The sequence below is a fragment of the Panulirus ornatus genome, chromosome 62 (genome assembly GCF_036320965.1).
Source record: "Panulirus ornatus isolate Po-2019 chromosome 62, ASM3632096v1, whole genome shotgun sequence".
Lineage (NCBI taxonomy): Eukaryota > Metazoa > Arthropoda > Malacostraca > Decapoda > Palinuridae > Panulirus > Panulirus ornatus.
In genome coordinates this window covers 14464747-14484955 of record NC_092285.1, presented here as the reverse complement: position 1 = coordinate 14484955, position 20209 = coordinate 14464747, and the positions used below count along the sequence as shown (strand labels likewise).

Sequence of the window (20209 nt, the reverse complement as noted above, 5' to 3'; positions counted from 1 at the left end):
GGCAAAGAATAGAATGAATTGGAGCGATGTGGTATACCGGGATTGACGTGCTGTCAGTGGATTAAATCAAGGCATGTGTATGGGGGTGGGTTGGGCCATTTCTTTCGTCTGTTTCCTTGCGCTACCTCGCAAACGCGGGAGACAGCGACAAAGCAAAAAGAAAAAGAAAAAAAAATATATATATATATATATATATGTATATGAGTGGATGGGCCATTCTTCATCTGTTTCCTGGCACTACCTCGCTGATGGGGATAACAGTGATTAAGTTTAATAATGATAATGTGTTGATATGTATATGTATGTATATGTTGATATGTATATGTTTATATATGTGCGGAAATGGACGTTTATGTGCATATATATGTATATGAGTGGATGGGCCATTATTCGTCTGTTTCCAGGCACTACCTTGCTGATGCAGGAAACAGCTATTAAGTATAATGAATATAATAGAATGAATAAAAATCAACACATGCCCATATACATACACTTACACAGACATATACATATATACACATCCATACCTGGTGCTACCCCACCCCACAGAAAACAGCATCATTACCCCCTGCTTCAGTGAGGTAACACCAGGAAAACAAGCAAAAAAGGCCACATTCATTAACACTCAGTCTCTAGCTGTCATGTGTAATGCACCAAAACCACAGCTCCCTGTCCACCTACAGGCCCCACAGACCTTTCCATGGTTTACCCCAAACGTTTCACATGCCCTGGATCAGTCCATTGACTGTATGTCTACCCTGGAATACCACATCATTCCAATTCACTCTGTTCCTTTCACACCTCTCACCCTCCTGCATGTTCAGGCCTTCATCACTCACAATCTTTTTCATTCCATCCTTCCCCCTCCAATTTGTTCCCCTGCTTCTCCTTGTTCCCTCCAAATCTGACACATATATCCTCTTTGTCAACCTTTCCTCACTTATTCTCTCTATATGTCCAAACCATTTTAACGCTCCCTCTTCAACTCTCTCAACCACGCTCTTTTTATTACCACACGTCTTTTGCCCCTTCATTACTTACTTGATCAAACCACCTTACACGACACATTGTCCTCAAACATTGCATTTCCAACACATCCACCCTCCTCCGTACATACCTCGCAGCCATATAATATTGTTGGAACTACTATTCTTTCAAACATACCCATATTTGCTATCTGAGATGATGTTTTCTCCTTCCACTTATTCCAAGAAGAGAAAGAATATTTTCACACTCGATCGCCATTTCCTGCGTTAGTGAGGTAGCTCCAGGAACGTACGAAGAAAGGCTGCTTACACTCACATCCATTCTCTAGCTGTCTTGTGTGATGCACCAAAATCACAGCTCCCTTTCCACACCAAAGCCCCACGAACCTTTCCATGGTTTATCCTGGATGCTTCATGTTCCCTGGTTCAGTCCATTGGTGGCACATTGACCCCAGTATACCACATTGTTCCAATTCACTCTATTCCATGCACACCTTTCACCCTCCTGCATGTTCAGTTTGATTTCTCCATTCTTTTTGTTCCCTCCACTTCTGACACATATATCTTCTTTGCCAGCCTTTCCTTACTCACCCTCTCCATATGTCCAAGCCATCTGAGCACAACCTCTTCTGCTCTCTCAACCTCACTTTTTTTTTTTTTATTACCCCACTACTCTTACCCTTTCATTCCTTACTCGATCAATCCATGTCACACCACATGTTGTCCTAAAACATTTCATTGCCAATATGTCCATCATCCTCAGCACAGCCTTATCTATAACCCATGCCACATGTCCATAAGATATTCTTGGACTACTATTCCTTCAAACATAACCATTTTTGCCCTCCCAGATAATGTTCTCTCCACATATTCTGCAGCGCTCCCAGAACCTTTGCCCCCTCCTCCACCCCATGACTCACTTCCTTTTCCATGATTCCGTTCGTTGCCTTGTCTACTGCCAGATATCTAAAACACTTGACTTTTACTCCATTCAAACTCACCCCAACTAACCTTTCCCTCAACCCTGCTTAACCTAATACCTTTGCTTTATTCACATTCACTCTCAACCTTCTTTTTCACACACTTCCAAGCTCAGTAACCAGCTTCTGTATTTTCTCACTCAAATCTCCTACCACTGCTTTATCATCTGCAAACAAGTGACTCACTTCTAAGGCCTTTCCATCCACAGACTGCAAAGTCACCCCTCCCTCCAAGATTCTTGCATTTACCTCCCTCACAACCCCATCCATAAACAAATGAGCAACCATGGTCTAAGTATTGTATAAGGAGAGCTCAGAAAGAAGACAGAATGTTCAAATGAAGGAATCTATGTGAAAGGGTAGGAAGTACATAGGACTGTGGAATAGACTTTAACTAAGTTGTTGAAGACTGTTTTGAACATGCTTTTATATGGTGGGAGTGGATGTCAAACAACTGACTGATTGATGTTAAGAGCAGCAGCTGTACTAGTTTCATTACTAATATAGTGTTCAGAATTTACAGTGGTCTGTCTAAAGGGCATTTGATATATTTTTGACCTGCAATTGAATCATAAGATATTTTTTACAGCTAAAGCATCATGAAGTGTTTTCTGGGTTTCATTACTCTAAATCTTGAATAGGGAATGGTATTTTGTTGATGACTGGACAGACATTGGTTCATTGTTTTTTAAACAAAAGTGCAAATCCCATATATATCATCACAATATGGGGATGTAGTATAATGTGGTAACTGGTTACCGATTCCTCTCTTTGCAGCCAAGTATCCAGATTCTGTCTCTACTGATCGCAGGCGATACCTTGGTGTGACAATGTTAACTCTTACACAGTCAATCCTACTTGAACTTCAAGCCCGAGGTACTGCCCCACAAAATATTCCCTCAGATGTTACCCATGGAATATTTATCTGGAGAGTTGTTGTCGGGTCTCCAGCTTATCAGTAAGTATGGTAGTCTTGTACAAATGATGTGGAAGTCAGTTTTTGAAGAATTTCACTGCCACATGTATAATTGAAAATTCCACCCTCAAACATTTTGGGCCAGAGAGTGAATTAAGAATAGTTCAGCTTGTAACACATCTCAAGGTTTTGATTAGACAAAACATTAAAAAGAAGCATTCCCATGATCATACTTGCAATGGCATACATACATACATTCAAGGTAACAAAGTTTTCTGTGTAGACAAAGCCCTCCTAAGCTAAGCAAGCATCACCAGTCTCTTGCAGTCCACTTTCGTTTTTATCTACATCATCCTGGAGCTCGCTTCCTTACACTTGTTTTTCACACTCTTCCACAACTCCATCTTCAGCAGCAGTGCTACTCCTTCAATAGTTTTTGCCCTCACACCAAGCTGTGACTTTAAAGACATTCCCAAATCATTCTTCCTTTTTACCCTTGAGTTTTGTTTCATTCAAAGCCAGCACATCCAGGGTCCTTTTGTTAAACATACTACCTATCTCTCATTTCTTCTCATCTTGGTTACATCCACACTCATGCAGACACCCCAGCCTGAGCCTTTGAGGAGGATGAGCACTCCTCTCTTGGCTCCATCCTCTGTTCCATCTTTTAGGAATTGAAATACAAGGTGGGGTTTCCAGTCCTTTGCTCCCACTCTTCTTAGTTGCTTCCTGTGACATGCAGGGAATATAAAGGTAGAATTCTTTCTCCCCAACAGATGTGTGGCATCCACTTACATAAGGTTCCCAGGGCTTTGGTGTTTTGGTAAGTTATGCATCCCATTGTTACAGCCCCTGCCTTAGACTGAAGCAGGAAAACTATACTTTTGAAATATACTGTTTTAGGCTTTTATTCTAACCTCTAAACTGTTATTCTCTACATGAAATATTACACCTCCATGCATGTAGAATGGAAAAATCTCTGAAATATTTCAGAGGGATGCAGTGGGAAAACCAAAGTTATGTATTTTAGGAAAATGACTGAATTAACTGATACTATCAGGATGTTCAGTTAGGATCTCCACCACACATTCCCTTATCTCTGTTGACTTCATTTTCCTAAGGTTCTCTCACATTCGTTTTCAGCTCTCACCTCCACTCTCTCCTATTTTTAGTGTTCAAGGGGAAACACTTCATCTTGGTGTAAAAAAAGTGTTTTAATCCTCTGCTAAGCAGACATTCTCTCAGTTCATTGGGCCCTTCCTATGGTAGAGATATGATTTTTCATCCTTCAGAACCATATTTTTTGTCTTTATAACAGAAATTAAATGCAATCATGCCACTTCCTTTTGCTCATTTCACATGAATGAGTTTGTTTTCTTACTTGCTAAGCAAAGAAGGCTTTAGATTTTTATCTTTTTAATTTATAGTAGTGTTTGGGAATGTGACGAATGTTTGGTGACATTGCCATGTGTCAGATGCTAAAGTCAGACTTTCAGTTTGTGTTCATGGGACTATTGTACTTGTTTGTGATTGTTGTCCTTAAAATGTTTTGTGTAATTGAAACCAAAATGATGGTTATGAGCTGAAAGGTCCTCGCCCGTACCTGCCTTGGCTCAGAAAGATGCCATAAAGTTTCAAGCCATGTTTCATTTTTTTCACCCATACACTATATGAGAACATTTTATATGAGGGCATGAGTAGTTAACATGCAGTTTACGATGTAATGTTTTTGCTGTATCAAAATTTAGTAACAGCTTCACTAATCATGTAAACTGTCAAAGAAAATTCACTGTTTTGCAGATCAGGGTTGCAGCCAGGAGACATAGTAACCCACATTAATAACTTTGAAATACACTCATCCCGTGATGTATACAAGTTTCTCGAAGGGAAGGGAGACCTTGTCATGATAGTGATTCGCAATGGTCAACGGTACACAGTCAGTGTGGTGCCAGAGGAGTAGTGTCAGAGAAGGATAAGACTTTTATACTTAGGGCTGAAAGGTTAAAAATCATCATTAAAGAATCTCTGTTCATATTGCTTTTACTATCCAGGGTTGGCTCTCCTGCAAACTAATGAGAATCTTTGATGTCTGTTGGGTTCACAGTCTGCAACCTCCCAAATAGTGACTACAACAATAGTTTGCAGCTAATAGCTTAACATGACCTGTAAACAGCCTCAAGACTATTGTTAATTTTCTGTTCATTCATTTTTCTTGTGCAACATATCTACATTGTGAATTGGATTTACATGAAGGTCATCTGCAAAAAAAACATCAAAATAACAAACGTCACTCATTATATCAGTGATGTTATGCAGATTCTGAGCACAATGGAAATACAGAGCAAGAATGAGAATAGATAAAGGTTTAGTCCTAATGTGAGACGAATACTGACTGCCTTAGGTGACTTCTTTGCATATTCATTATCTAGACAAGACCTTTTATAATTTTAGAGTTCCATTCACTGTATCCTTTTTATTCCATTTATAATTTTTTCTATAATTATCTGAATACAAGTTATTTCTGTATTTAAAAGTGACTCTCAAGCAGAGCCTCATCGTGCACTTGAAGGTATGAATAACCAACAAGACTTTGCCAAACAGATATTCTTGTATTTCACAGATTTTTCTCTGTTCTTGATAGTGACCATAACCTTTCTTGACAAAAGGCAGTACACTTCATGTGACAAAGTCATCTCTTTCATGATCTTTAACCAAATGCTCACTGATCACGAGTAAAGTTGATTTGAATCTATTGATCATGCCAGATTAGCTTGGCTAACTACATGTTGACCACATCTGGATCCATCAAAACAAAAGGTTTTGATAAAAAAAAAAAGTGTACATTGTTTTAAGCAACAAACTAGATGGACCTTCAGTTCAACCTCAATAATTCAACTTTAACATCTTATAATTGAGAAACGACCTAATGATGTTACTGATTTTTCTTGGACTTTGCTTGGTTCACTGTTGTGTTTAAACTGTTGGACCATAAGTTAGTTACATATAAAAACTATATGTTTTTTAACTTGCATTGCAAAGGGCCAATCAACAAGATTGTTTCTGTTAGCTGGGAGAAACCGTTTGTGCCATGAATTAAACTTACAAATACCAAATGTGAATTTGTACATATATCTGGATTACCCTGCTAGTGGATAGAAATATTTCCCCTAAGATGGCAAACTGATCAGATCATGTTGTATATTAAACTTTGAAGACAATACAATTACTTTGATATATTATTTCTATTATTACACTGGAGAAAATGATAAAATTAAGGACTACCAGCACCTGCACCATCCCTAGCATTGTCACCTACTGCCATCAGAGATCCCTCGTCCCCAAATTGCAGTTCAGTGTTACACCTGCATCAAGCCCATCCAAGTTGGTACACACTTCTAAAAGAACTGCTTTATCCCACCCAATGTGAACGTTTTGAATAACATTAAATACCATTAGATGCAAACTTATGTGAATAAGAGCAAGTTTATTAGGTACAGTAGGGTTGAGGGTCAAGTCAATTGGGAAGTAAGTTTGAATGGAGAAAAACTGGAGGAAGTGAAGTGTTTTAGATATATGGGAGTGGATTTGGCAGCAGATGGAACCATGGAAGCAGAAGTGAATCATAGGGTGGGGGAGGGGGCGAAAATTCTGGGAGCCTTGAAGAATGTGTGGAAGTCGAGAACATTATCTCGGAAAGCAAAAATGGGTATGTTTGAAGGAATAGTGGTTCCAACAATGTTGCATGGTTGCAAGGCATGGGCTATGGATAGAGTTGTGCGCAGGAGGATGGATGTGCTGAAAATGAGATGTTTGAGGACAATATGTGATATCAGATGGTTTGATCGAGTAAGTAATGACAGGGTAAGAGAGATGTGTGGTAATAAAAAGAGTGTGGTTGAGAGAGCAGAAGAGGGTGTTTTGAAGTGGTTTGGTTACATGGAGAGAATGAGTGAGGAAAGATTGACAAAGAGGATATATGTGTCAGAGGTGGAGGGAACAAGGAGAAGTGGGAGACCAAATTAGAGGTGGAAAGATGGAGTGAAGAAGATTTTGAGTGATCGGGGCCTGAACATGCAGGAGGGTGAAAGGCGTGCAAGGAATAGAGTGAATTGGAATGATGTGGTATACCGGGGTCGACGTGCTGTCAGTGGATTGAACCAGGGCATGTGAAGCGTCTGGGGTAAGCCATGGAAAGTTGTGTGGGGCCTGGATGTGGAAAGGGAGCTGTGGTTTCAGTGCATTATTACATGACAGCTAGAGACTGAGTGTGAACGAATGGGGCCTTTGTTGTCTTTTCCTAGTGCTACCTCGCACACATGAGGGGGAAGGGGTTGTTATTTCATGTGTGGCGAGGTTACGATGGGAACAAATAAAGGCAGACAGTATGAATGATGTACATGTGTATATATCTATATGTCTGTGTGTGTATATATGTATACGTTGAGATGTATAGGTGTGTATATTTGCCAGTGTGGACGTGTATGTATATACCAGTGTGGACGTGTATGTATATACATGTGTATGTGGGTGGGTTGGGCCATTCTTTCTTTCTTGTTTCCTTGCGCTACCTCGCTAACGCGGGAGACAGCGACAAAGCAATATAAAATATATAAAATAACAAACTTATAAATGAAGGAAGTGTGTAGTCTATATTATGGTACATGTATGATGTTTTGGGGTAACAAAATGGTCTATCTATATATATTTCTGATGCCTGTTCCCTCTGGAAACTTTCTTAAGAGGTATGGCCATGGTGAAGAGTCTTCATAACTGGTGAATTCCAGTTCCACATCTCAACCTTTAGTGCCTCTTCCGTAACAGGCCGTGGGCAAAGGGCAACTCTAGCTCAGTGCTTCCAGAGGTTTCTGCCTAATGTTCATACCAACTGCCTCTACCCAATGTATCAACCTGCCTATATTTCCAACCTAGTACTTCTACCTAATGTTCCCACCTAATATTCCTACAACTGCTTCTACCTAATGCTCTTGTCTAATGTTCTTATCTACTACTTCCATCCGTTCTTCCAACCATTTTGCCAAAAGACAGGGCTAGCACATGGCACTCACTACAAGAATATCTAGATTTCAAAGAATGGGTTGTGTGAAATATTTGTAGTCGCATGTTATTTATCCCTGGGGATAGAAGAGAAAGAATACTTTCCACATATTCCCTGTGTGTCATAATAGGCGACTAAAAGGGGAGGGAGCGGGGACTGGAAATCCTTCCCTTTCTTTTCCAAAAGAAGGAACAGAGAAGGGGGCCAAGGAGATATTCCCTCTAAGGCTCAGTCCTCTGTCCTTAGCACCACCTCGCTAATGTGGGAAATGGCAAATATGTAAGGAAAAAAAATATTTGTGACATAGAGAGATTGTATGTTTGTGGAAAGAATGCCAGCAGTCTGCCTGTAGATGAGGCAGAAAGTAGGCAGTTACCTGAGTCAGAGGAGTGCAGCTTGACAACCACTAAAGTGCTGGCATACTACATAGCAGTCACATACCCTCTGGATAACCAGGTGGGTAGTAACGATGATATACCTTCGTGGCTTGTGGCTGTCTACCAACTACTACCTTCTTACAAAATGGTCAACAAGCATTCAATAGATATATGTTTATAAACACATTTAAAGTTCTTGTAATGTTTTCTTAAAATTAATTTTGTACTGTAGAAATAAAGTCTATGGGATCATCACTCCCATGTATAAGCAGATATATTAGTTAACTTTCAGATTTTAGTACATGCAGTGCTTTCTTGGATTTCAGGATTAGCTCAGACATGGAAGCTGTGATTGGTAGACTTTATATGTATTTTATACATGGTATATATTTTCTTTTATAACTTAAAATTTGGAGGTAAGCTAATGCATTAGCTTAAACATGGAGGCAGTTATCCCATAGACTTTGTTTATACAGAACAAAGTTTCTTTAAAAGTGTTGAGAGGAACTTTGAATATGAAAAAAAAACAATATATTACCTTAAACATAGAGGTGATTATCTCAAAGGCTAAATTTGCATTGTACAAGGTTCTACTTACAGAAAGCATTTAGAGGCATTTTAAATTTTAAAGTCGATTATATTAAGGTATATGCATAAGTGATTTGTTTTACACATTTTCCCTATTTTCTCTTGCCTCCTATTGTGCTTCAGTGAGATGAAAGGGTGAATTTGAGATTGACAAATGATTCATTTATTTTCAGGTAGTATTCATTACTAATTGGGGAATGAGGAGGGTTAGGGTAAAATTATAACAGACATTTGAGAGTCCCAAACATCATATTCCTAATGTTTGTGTAACAAGTGTCAGTCTGGCACCCTTTCCCAGTGCTATAGCCATATTGTCTTTATTGCATACATCTTGATTTTATTTTGTATTGGTGGATTTTTCATATTTTCATCCTATGGATTTTTGGATTAATCAGTAAATCATTGTTTTTTTACTGTAATTATTGTTATGATTATTTCTTTCATACTTTTTCACCATTTCCTGCATTAGTGAGGTATGTTTTGTTCACATCTATTCTTCAGTAGTGTAATGCACTGAAAACACAGCCCCCTATCCACAACCAGGCCCCACAGTCTTTTCCTTCACTTCTCCTGGCTGCTTCATATGCCCTGGTTTAGTCCATGGAAAGCATGCCACCCCTTGTATACCACATCGATTCAGTTCACTTTATCCCATCCATGCCTTTCATTCACCTGCATGTTTAGGCCTAGAGCACTCCTCTTTATCCCTTCCACTTCTGAAACATTTGTCTTCTTTGTCAACATCTTCTCGCTCATTCTCTCCTTATGTTCAAACCTTTTCTGCACACTCGATCATTCTCATTACCATGCCACTCTCTTACCCCATCATAATTTACTCGATCAACCTTCTTCGCACCACATTTTATCCTCAAATGTTTTATTTCCAACCCATTCACCTTCTTTATATTCTCATCTATAGCATATGCCTCACAACTACACAACACCACTGGGACTATTATACTTTTAAACACTCATTTCTGCCCTTCCAGATAGTAACCTCTACTTCCACATAGTCATCCCATAACTTTTGCCCTCACTCATCTTGTGTCTCACCTCTGCTTCCATGGTTCCATTTGCTGCAATTTCCGCTCCTTGGTATCTGATGCACTTCACTCCATGTTTTCTCCATTCACACTTATGTCCCAACTAACCTGCCTCTGTAGACTGCTAACTATAATACCATGGGTTTATTCACATTCTCTACTCCTTTCACATACCCCAAATTCAGGAATGAACTCCAGGAGGCCCCAATCTAATTGGTAGGTGGAAGCCTAAGTATCGGCCAACCATTTAAATGAGGAAGCAATATGGATGGCATACACTTTGGTATTCTGGTATATTTTGATAATTTCGGCCTGAAAGAAGTGCACCATCGCCTCGGCGACCTCACCACCATTCTGTTTTTAAAGCTTACCTGTTCTTACTTAAAAGCTTATTATTTTAGATTCTTGGATAAGTAAAGACCAATATCACTTGTCTTAGCTGTTTGATTGTTATATTTCAACAAAAGGAATCTGTGCATGTAGATTTAATCTAGGTCGAAGTTTGGTAGACCTGTCTGGTGAGAGCATTATTGAGAAAATCATTTTTTTCCTTTACTAGTATTATTCCTGTAATTTCTTACCAGCTCATTTGAACACAATTTGGATGGCAAACACTGATATTCTGGTATATTTTGGCTAATTTCGAGTTTTGCTATACCTGAACATATTGATCTAATGTGAATGTAAGACTTGTATTAGTATGTCTTTAACGATTTCTTTCGGGAACGTTTTCTGTAAATAACCCATGTACAGTGTGGGAGCACGATAAGTTAAACTATGGGAAACGTTTTGTGTGATTGGCCAACATTTTCTTTTTGTATCAAACAACGTTCGACCAGCTCACTTGAACTCACATTAGGCAATTTGAACAGCCTACTCTATTATTCTGGTATATCGTAGCAAATCAGCAAATTTGGGGTATTTCGGGATTTGTCACTCTTTCATATCAAATTGATACTTAGTTTTGTCTAACGTTTGGGGAATTCCCTGGAAGCTGATTACGCAGTAAAATAAGGGAAAATTGAACTTCATTGACTTCGGAAAAAGTAAAAACAGTGTTCTTAAGAATGGGCTATACTGGTTCCTGTTAACAAGAATTCAAAAGGTCAAGTTTTTAGATAAAGGCGATAGTGGCATATCAGAATTGCAGCTTGCTTAGAGGACAATGACGAATGTCAGAGCTGGCCTTTCCCACTTCTGACGGCCACTGTACTCGATAGTATTGTTACAGTGCATTAGCATTGTGCACGCATGATGATATTTTGATACTGAGGATTGTGGGTGGAAGAATGTAAACTAAGGAATATAAATTTTAGTGTTCTTTGACGTAAAAGTGCGCTCCAGCACCATACACAAACGACCACGGCCGAGGGGTACCTTTAACTGAAAAAAGCAGCACGAGTTTCCCCGAAGCCCAAGAACACCGAACACGACAACAGTAAAACTTCCTTAAATGCATATTCCTCTCATCACCTCTTCCAAAAATGGTTGTCGTCGGATGTGTTCCAGACGGGGCAACGTTGACAAATTTGTGAGTTATATTTGTAATGACAAGGTAATCCAATAAACAATTGCCCTATTATAAAAAGTATACCTCATTTTAGGTTAATAAGTCAATCTCAGGGAATTAGGCGTTTTCGTCCTTAGCAAGCTACCTTGGGGTTTAAGAGACCCTCCTGCTCTTAAATATAAAGTCCACAAAAAAAGGGAAGGAAGGTTGGGTAGTTTCATAATCTGGAGGGAAGGGTATATGTGGTCACATTTAGGAAAACATGTTCTAGTTGAAAGTAGAAATTACAGTGACAAGATCAGTGTATTCTTAACATTATTTCATGTCACAGTTTGTTCTGAGAACCAGAGCTATTGATTTTTTATATGTTCTATATAAGTTTTGATAATTCGTTTACACATGCCGGTGTAGTTTTACCAAAGGTTTTATGGTATGATCTACCACTATCAGACAATATCAAACTAAGTGTTCTTAAAATCGAGTAAATTCTTTATGAAATGAATTGTGCGAAATGTTTTTTCTTTTGTGTGTGTGTGTTTGTGTATGTAGGTCTTTAGTAATTCTGCATTGATGATAGTAATTGGGTTTAGATATTCCAGTATTTTATGAAATACTCATATTTTTGTGTTCTTATTCTTTACTCTGTGCTATCAATCATTCTAGATATATCACTTTCGAAATAAGTATTTGCGTCAACATGATGTTCTCGACTCGATAAAACGTTTCAATTTGTCCACTATGTTGTATATTGCCCAAATAAACTCGTTCACTCAACCCTCACATTTTCATATTACTGTACGCAACACTAAATAACCAGTTCTTGTACACGGTTTAACCAGTTGACTTTATCTGTGGTTGTATATTATTCTGAAGATATTTCGCAATAGAAGATACGCAAGAATATGCAAGTCATAACGTAAAAGGATTATGACAGTGACTACAACATGTGTCATAATGTAAGTGTTAAAGGTAGTGGGCAACCTGGACCATAATCCTAAAAGCACGGGTTGGTAGTCATGCAGGCAGGCAGGCGGGGCGCTACACGAACGCTCCTTGTGTTTGCCACTAGTGAATCATTTGACAGACGGCAGCCAGTTCAGTACAAGGCTGGGAATATTCCACGAATTACCAGTATTAACATCAAGTAGGTTACTCGTTGCCTCATTATTGTGATTCATTTTTGATATGTTTAATTAGTTGGTCGAATGCCAGGTGAGTCTGGTGATTAATAACTGTAATAACAAGGAAAAGTCCTTGATGCTTGATTCAAATTAAATATTGCTTCATTGATTGTGATGGTTTCTGGTCAATGACCTTTAGTGTTGATATTAGAAAATGAATATAGAGGTTAGATTTGAAGGATCGCTACGTGCAGTACAAGGAACAGGTATAGTTGTAAAATGGAAGTATGTAATTGTGACTACCGTACCTACAAGTCAGGCATGAAGGTAGGAGAATGTTATGTTATTACTTCATCAAAATCATTGGAAGTGAACATATTAAATACATGTCACTTTATCCGGGGTTGGCTTCCATAAACCTTGTCAATATTTCCTGATTGTGTGGTCTTGTTTCAGCTGACATAGGTTGAACAGAACTACCGTCCTGACAACTTTACATTCTGTTAACTGGAATATTTATTAAGATTGTGACTGCCAGCCTTTCGACATAATCGAAAGTTTATTCATTCATATCTAAGTGGTGGAATTGATTCATTATCATATACCACTTTCTTTCCAGATTCTTTCATACTCTAAAGTTGATACAGTCGTCCAAGTTCCCACAAAATTCATTCTGAAGTTTTTAGAAAGGAGTTTTGGTGAATACTTTACTTTTCTTATACCATGTTATATGCAGTATTATCAGTTTATAGTACAGTAGAAAACTATTAGGAATATCTTGGAAAAGAATAAAGATATTGAGTTTTGACTGGAAAATTAGATTGTTATTGATTGGAGAACTTGGACCTATGACTTACCTATTATGAGTGATAGATTATGATGATGAATTCACTCTGTGAGGTGATTTTCCCTTTTCAAAATATTTGTTTAGTGTCTCATTGTTTTCCATGTTTTCGTTCTTTATCAAAACTGTAGGAGAGTTTTGAAATAACTCTTTCTTTTCTGACAGTATTAGAATGGAAAGCCATTATATAATGATTCAGATTAGAAGAAGACATAATGTGCATGAACATAACCTCAAGCAATGCCTGTGTACGTTCAGTAATTTTGATTATGTAAATATAGTTAGTTGGCATCCTGGCTCCTCCTTTAATGTTTTCAGATTATCATTCATGCCTAAGTTACAGTGAGGTAGTTTAGTGTTGGGTGTCAAGTGACAGAACCCTCTGGGTGGTGGTTAGGTAAGGTAAGGTCAATTGGTGTCAGTTTTAACGTACGTTCCCAATCTTTCATTTTGAACTGGTGTGTCACTTTTCACCCGACACTCCATGTACTTCAGGGTGAGTGGGTCTGTTTGTTTTAAACCAACGCTTCCTGTACTTGTTTGACTATGGTTAAGAGAACTTAGAGTAAGTTTTCATTGAAAGGTGAATATCATCAGTTTTTTCACATTGTGAGATTAGTTGTCAGTTTTCTCAGCAGGTTTTCTTCCATGAAGTAAGTCAACAGAGTCAGTTATTATTTTGTTTGCTTAACCTGATAGTAGGATGATTAGTTTTACCAAACGTTGCCTGCTGTGGTTACACCATTTGTGAATATGCACCTTTGGTGAAGCTGTATCAGTTTTAGTTATAAAAACGTATAGTCTTTTAACTTAGTCCATAGGAGTTCATTTCCCTGTTACTGATTATAATGATGAGAGAATCAGTAGACTTGGATTAAGAATGGTTTAGGAAAGTTTAAAGAGGGATGACCAAACAGAAACCTCCCAAATAAAAGAAATAGAAAAGATGGACTGATCATTATTATGAACAACTGGAATAGTTTCAGAGGACATGATTACAGGGTTCTTTAGAGACAAATCAGCAAAAGCATAGGATGACACTTTTTTTCACAGCATGTATTGATCATAGAGCAGATTGGCAAGCAAGTTTGTAAACTTGTCCACCATAAATCATTTCAAGAAAAAATATGAGAAAATAATCTGTTCACAATGATAGTACTTTCATGTATAATGTAATCAAATGCAAGCAACTAAAGTGCCACCACATACTAGTCTTGTTTGCTTATATTAGTGAGTTATAAGAGAAAATTCTAAGAAATTTAGGGATTATTCTTGCTCTGTAGATTTAAAGGTGTCTGCTGCATAATGATCGATGACTTTGCTACTTGATTTCAAATTAAAACTTGACCAAGGAAGGCAAACTTTAAAAGAGTAGGGAGCTTTTAGATTAAGAAAAGGTTTGAAACAATATGATACTGTATTAGCTTTACATTAATACTGACTAAAAATTTTGTATTGTGAACGCTAGACCATATCACAGTATGACAGACATTACTTAATCTCTCACTTTTATTACTTTAGAAAACAAGCCACCATGGAAGATCTGAGAAGTGAATGGGATGCTGCCACCAGCTTTGCCTCAGGAGCTGTGAGTGAACGGTGGTGGAGCACAGTAACTCGTCAGTACACTGAGGAGGGAAGGGTGTACCATGGTCATGCTTATCTTACTCAGTTGTTTGCTCTCTACCATCAACACCAAGAAAGGCTTAATAATCCCCAAGCAATGGCATTAGCCATATTTTTCCACAAGTATGTGTATAGAACATCCTTATTGCTTAGGATAATTACTTCATGGAAAAAGGTGAGAACAATGGAAGTAAGGGGAGTGGGGGAGGAATGGGATGTATTTAGGGAATCAGTGATGGATTGCGCAAAAGATGCTTGTGGCATGAGAAGAGTGGGAGGTGGGTTGATTAGAAAGGGTAGTGAGTGGTGGGATGAAGAAGTAAGATTATTAGTGAAAGAGAAGAGAGAGGCATTTGGACGATTTTTGCAGGGAAAAAATGCAATTGAGTGGGAGATGTATAAAAGAAAGAGACAGGAGGTCAAGAGAAAGGTGCAAGAGGTGAAAAAGACGGCAAATGAGAGTTGGGGTGAGAGAGTATCATTAAATTTTAGGGAGAATAAAAAGATGTTCTGGAAGGAGGTAAATAAAGTGCGTAAGACAAGGGAGCAAATGGGAACTTCAGTGAAGGGCGCATTAGTAATGGGGAGGTGATAAGTAGTGGTGATGTGAGAAGGAGATGGAGTGAGTATTTTGAAGGTTTGTTGAATGTGTTTGATGATAGAGTGGCAGATATAGGGTGTTTTGGTCGAGGTGGTGTGCAAAGTGAGAGGGTTAGGGAAAATGATTTGGTAAACTGAGAAGAGGTAGTAAAAGCTTTGCGGAAGATGAAAGCCGGCAAGGCAGCAGGTTTGGATGGTATTGCTGTGGAATTTATTAAAAAAGGGGTGACTGTATTGTTGACTTGTTGGTAAGGTTATTTAATGTATGTATGACTCATGGTGAGGTGCCTGAGGATTGGCGGAATGCATGCATAGTGCCATTGTACAAAGGCAAAGGGGATAAGAGTGAGTGCTCAAATTACAGAGGTATAAGTTTGTTGAGTATTCCTGGTAAATTATATGGGAGGGTATTGATTGAGAGGGTGAAGGCATGTACAGAGCATCAGATTGGGGAAGAGCAGTGTGGTTTCAGAAGTGGTAGAGGATGTGTGGATCAGGTGTTTGCTTTGAAGAATGTATGTGAGAAATACTTAGAAAAGCAAATGGATTTGTATGTAGCATTTATGGATCAGGAGAAGGCATATGATAGAGTTGATAGAGATGCTCTGTGGAAGGTATTAAGAATATATGGTGTGGGAGGCAAGTTGTTAGAAGCAGTGAAAAGTTTTTATCGAGGATGTAAGGCATGTGTACGTGTAGGAAGAGAGGAAAGTGATTGGTTCTCAGTGAATGTAGGTTTGCGGCAGGGGTGTGTGATGTCTCCATGGTTGTTTAATTTGTTTATGGGTGGGGTTGTTAGGGAGGTGAATGCAAGAGTTTTGGAAAGAGGGGCAAGTATGAAGTCTGTTGTGGATGAGAGAGCTTGGGAAGTGAGTCAGTTGTTCGCTGATGATACAGCGCTGGTGGCTGATTCATGTGAGAAACTGCAGAAGCTGGTGACTGAGTTTGGTAAAGTGTGTGAAAGAAGAAAGGTAAGAGTAAATGTGAATAAGAGCAAGGTTATTAGGTACAGTAGGGTTGAGGGTCGAAGTCAATTGGGAGGTAAGTTTGAATGGAGAAAAACTGGAGGAAGTAAAGTGTTTTAGATATCTGGGAGTGGATCTGGCAGTGGATGGAACCATGGAAGCGGAAGTGAATCATAGGGTGGGGGAGGGGGCGAAAATCCTAGGAGCCTTGAAGAATGTGTGGAAGTCGAGAACATTATCTCGGAAAGCAAAAATGGGTATGTTTGAAGGAATAGTGGTTCCAACAATGTTGTATGGTTGCGAGGCTTGGGCTATGGATAGAGTTGTGCGCAGGAGGGTGGATGTGCTGGATATGAGATGTTTGAGGACAATGTGTGGTGTGAGGTGGTTTGATCGAGTAAGTAATGTAAGGGTAAGAGAGATGTGTGGAAATAAAAAGAGTGTGGTTGAGAGAGCAGAAGAGGGTGTTTTGAAATGGTTTGGGCACATGGAGAGAATGAGTGAGGAAAGATTGACCAAGAGGATCTATGTGTTGGAGGTAGAGGGAACGAGGAGAAGTGGGAGACCGAATTGGAGGTGGAAAGATGGAGTGAAAAAGATTTTGTGTGATCGGGGCCTGAACATGCAGGAGGGTGAAAGGAGGGCAAGGAATAGAGTGAATTGGATCGATGTGGTATACTGGGGTTGACGTGCTGTCAATGGATTGAATCAGGGCATGTGAAACGTCTGGGGTAAACCATGGAAAGTTGTGTGGGGTCTGGATGTGGAAAGAGAGCTGTGGTTTCGGGCATTATTGTATGACAGCTAGAGACTGAGTGTGAACGAATGGGGCCTTTGTTGTCTTTTCCTAGTGCTACCTCGCACACATGAGGGGGGGAGGGGGAGGGGGATGGTATTCCATGTGTGGTGAGGTGGCGATGGGAATGAATAAAGGCAGACAGTGTGAATTGTTTGCATGGGTATATATGTATGTGTTTGTGTGTGTATATATATGTGTACATTGAGATTTATAGGTATGTATATTTGCGTGTGTGGTCGTGTATGTATATACATTGTGTATGGGGGTGGGTTGGGCCATTTCTTTCGTCTGTTTCCTTGCGCTACCTCGCAGACGCGGGAGACAGCGACAAAGCAAAATAAATATAATAAATGTAATTACTTCATAGCTGCATTATAAGTACTGGGCATGTGGAGTATGTCCATTTGTAAGTCATTTTTTATATTCTATACTTCTTTATGTGATTTTCCAGCAAGCTTATTATGGTAAGGATATGACAATTTTATAGAAGGGCATATGAAATGGTATCTGAATTAAGAGGGCTGAGCGAATGTGAAAAGATAAGTGCTACAAATGTGTTCACTATGCGTAGAGAGGGTTTGGACATGAGATTGCAGTGCCAGAACATCCGGAGGCTATGCCAAGGAGGATTTTTAGAAAGGACATAAAGAAATATTGTATTACTGGTGGTGGATGGTTGGAATGGACTAATCAGTGAAACTGATGATTGGAATCGACTAATCAGCGAAACTTTGAATGCAGGTCGTTTTTAAATTTTAGAAAGGCTTTCTGATGTAATTGTGGTGGATAGTTGGCGTAGACTAACTTGTGAAAATAAGAATGCTACCAGAATTCAGATGTTTGAAAGGTTACTTGTTGGCAAAGAAAGGTCAAGAGTCTAGAATTATTTTCCCTACCGTACAATTAGATAATTTCATGACATTCCAATCCTACCTTCCTTCATGTCTTTCTAATATTAATCCTGGCTCTACAGTCATCCATACATGCATTGAACAACTAGGGCTATATAATACACATTTATCTTACCCCACCTTTAACCACAAACAACCCACACATTTGTTTGGTTGTCCAGTAATACATTTTAGCATTCCCTGTTTTTCTAGCCTTTTCCATTCAATTCTTGCCATCATTCAGTCAGTAATTCCATCCTCTTAGTTGTATTATAATTTTTTCTATTCATGAATATTGTGTACTATATTTTTGTTTTTCTAGCATTTTTTCTGTTGATGTACATTGGGTCATGTTCTTTGCAGCTTATGCTTACCAGCTAATGTTCCCTGCAGTTTTCCTTGTTCTCCTTAAAACTTTTTTCTGTACTAAGTTATGATTATTACATCCATCTAATCCTTTTGCACAGGACCTTCATTCCTTATTCGTATATACATTGCATGAAAGCATTTCTGTACAGCCTTGCCTCCCATACTGGGCATCTCTTCTCTTTGGAAAAGTCAACACTTATATGAAATTTTAGTGCCTGAATTGAATATTTATTTTTGTGGTATCTTTTTAACTGTAGAGATATATTTTCTGATGGCTTTTTGGATGATTCTTAGCCTAAGTAGAAAGAATTTATGACCTTGCTTCATGTGCAGCTTTTACTGTCTATCTTAGTGAAACAACATAATCAGTTTGTAAACAAATATACATTTATTCCTTGGGGATTTATGTAGATGGCAGTTTGATAAATCAGCCATAGTCTTACCTTGCTGGGGTGTAGCAACGTCACAGTTAGCCAATAACAAGATGCCATTCCTCTGAAAGATACTGTAGAATGAATAGAATTTTTTTTAAGTATTGTCACACATACAAGTAACTAGGAATGCATTCTTTTATGTTGCTACCCTTCACAGTAATAGGCCTCTAGTCATGTAAACTGAAAAATCATACCAAACACACTGGATTTTGTCATGTACGCATATTACTGTGGCCATTATTTTGATGAAACCAAGCCAAGGTATCTACAGCAACACATTTTAATTTGTTTTAGGATGCGCCTTTAGAATTTACCTCTCATTATTTTAGAGTTCTGATGACAGGTGATATATCAACAAAAGTCTTTTTAACTCATGTTTTATGTTTTAATGTTTACTAGTGAGTTATTGCTTGATTAGTATTCAGCTGTTGCTAGTTTTATAGTAATGTTACATGACATTATTTTTTTATCATCACTGGTACGTTGTTTGAAAGTTAACTCCAGATCTGGAAATCTCAGCTGACCATACCTGTCATCCTGAGAAATTGGACTTCTCTAATGAAATTCCTGTGGATGTGAAACTAAGAGTAGGTTTTCAGAGAAAGGTAGCTGAAAATGATATCTGACTGGCAGAGGGAATAATATCAATGGATTGATTGTTGTGTTATTGGTTGATTATAACTGAACATTCATTTTTGGATGTGGTATGATGACAGATGATTCCTGTCCTGTCATACTATTCGCCATTTCCCGCGTTAGCGAGGTAGCGTTAAGAACAAAGGACTGGGCCTTCTGAGGGAATATCCTCACCTGGCCCCCTTCTCTGTTCCTTCTTTTGGAAAATTAAAGAAAAAAAAAAAAAAAGAGAGGAGAGGATTTCCAGCCTCCCGCTCCCTCCCCTTTTAGTCGCCTTCTACGACACGCAGGGAATACGTGGAAAGTATTCTTAATCCCCTATCCCCATATATATATATATATATATGCAAGAGGTGAAAAAAGGGCAAATGAGAGTTGGGGTGAGAGAGTATCATTAAATTTTAGGGAGAATAAAAAGATGTTCTGGAAGGAGGTAAATAAAGTGCGTAAGACAAGGGAGCAAATGGGA

The 20209-nt window shown here is 38.6% G+C and overlaps 2 protein-coding genes across 5 annotated transcripts in view; both read left to right on the top strand.

The window, feature by feature from the left end:
- Window positions 1–4914, top strand: part of HtrA2 (HTRA2-related serine protease) — a 28106-nt gene extending 23192 nt beyond the window's left edge. For 2 of the 3 annotated variants that reach the window (XM_071656223.1, XM_071656224.1), the window contains exons 8-9: window positions 2744–2924; window positions 4683–4914. In XM_071656223.1, coding sequence (XP_071512324.1) covers window positions 2744–2924; window positions 4683–4842 — 341 coding nt within the window. In that variant the 3' untranslated portion in view covers window positions 4843–4914. The other variant, XM_071656225.1, reaches the window with a different exon arrangement.
- A 7567-nt stretch (window positions 4915–12481) lies between these two features.
- LOC139745751 (uncharacterized) overlaps window positions 12482–20209 on the top strand; it is a 45643-nt gene continuing 37915 nt past the window's right edge. For both annotated transcript variants that reach the window (XM_071656275.1, XM_071656276.1), the window contains exons 1-2: window positions 12482–12600; window positions 14943–15170. In XM_071656275.1, the coding sequence (XP_071512376.1) occupies window positions 14956–15170 (215 nt within the window). In that variant the 5' untranslated portion in view covers window positions 12482–12600; window positions 14943–14955. The remainder of the gene's footprint in view (window positions 12601–14942; window positions 15171–20209) is intronic.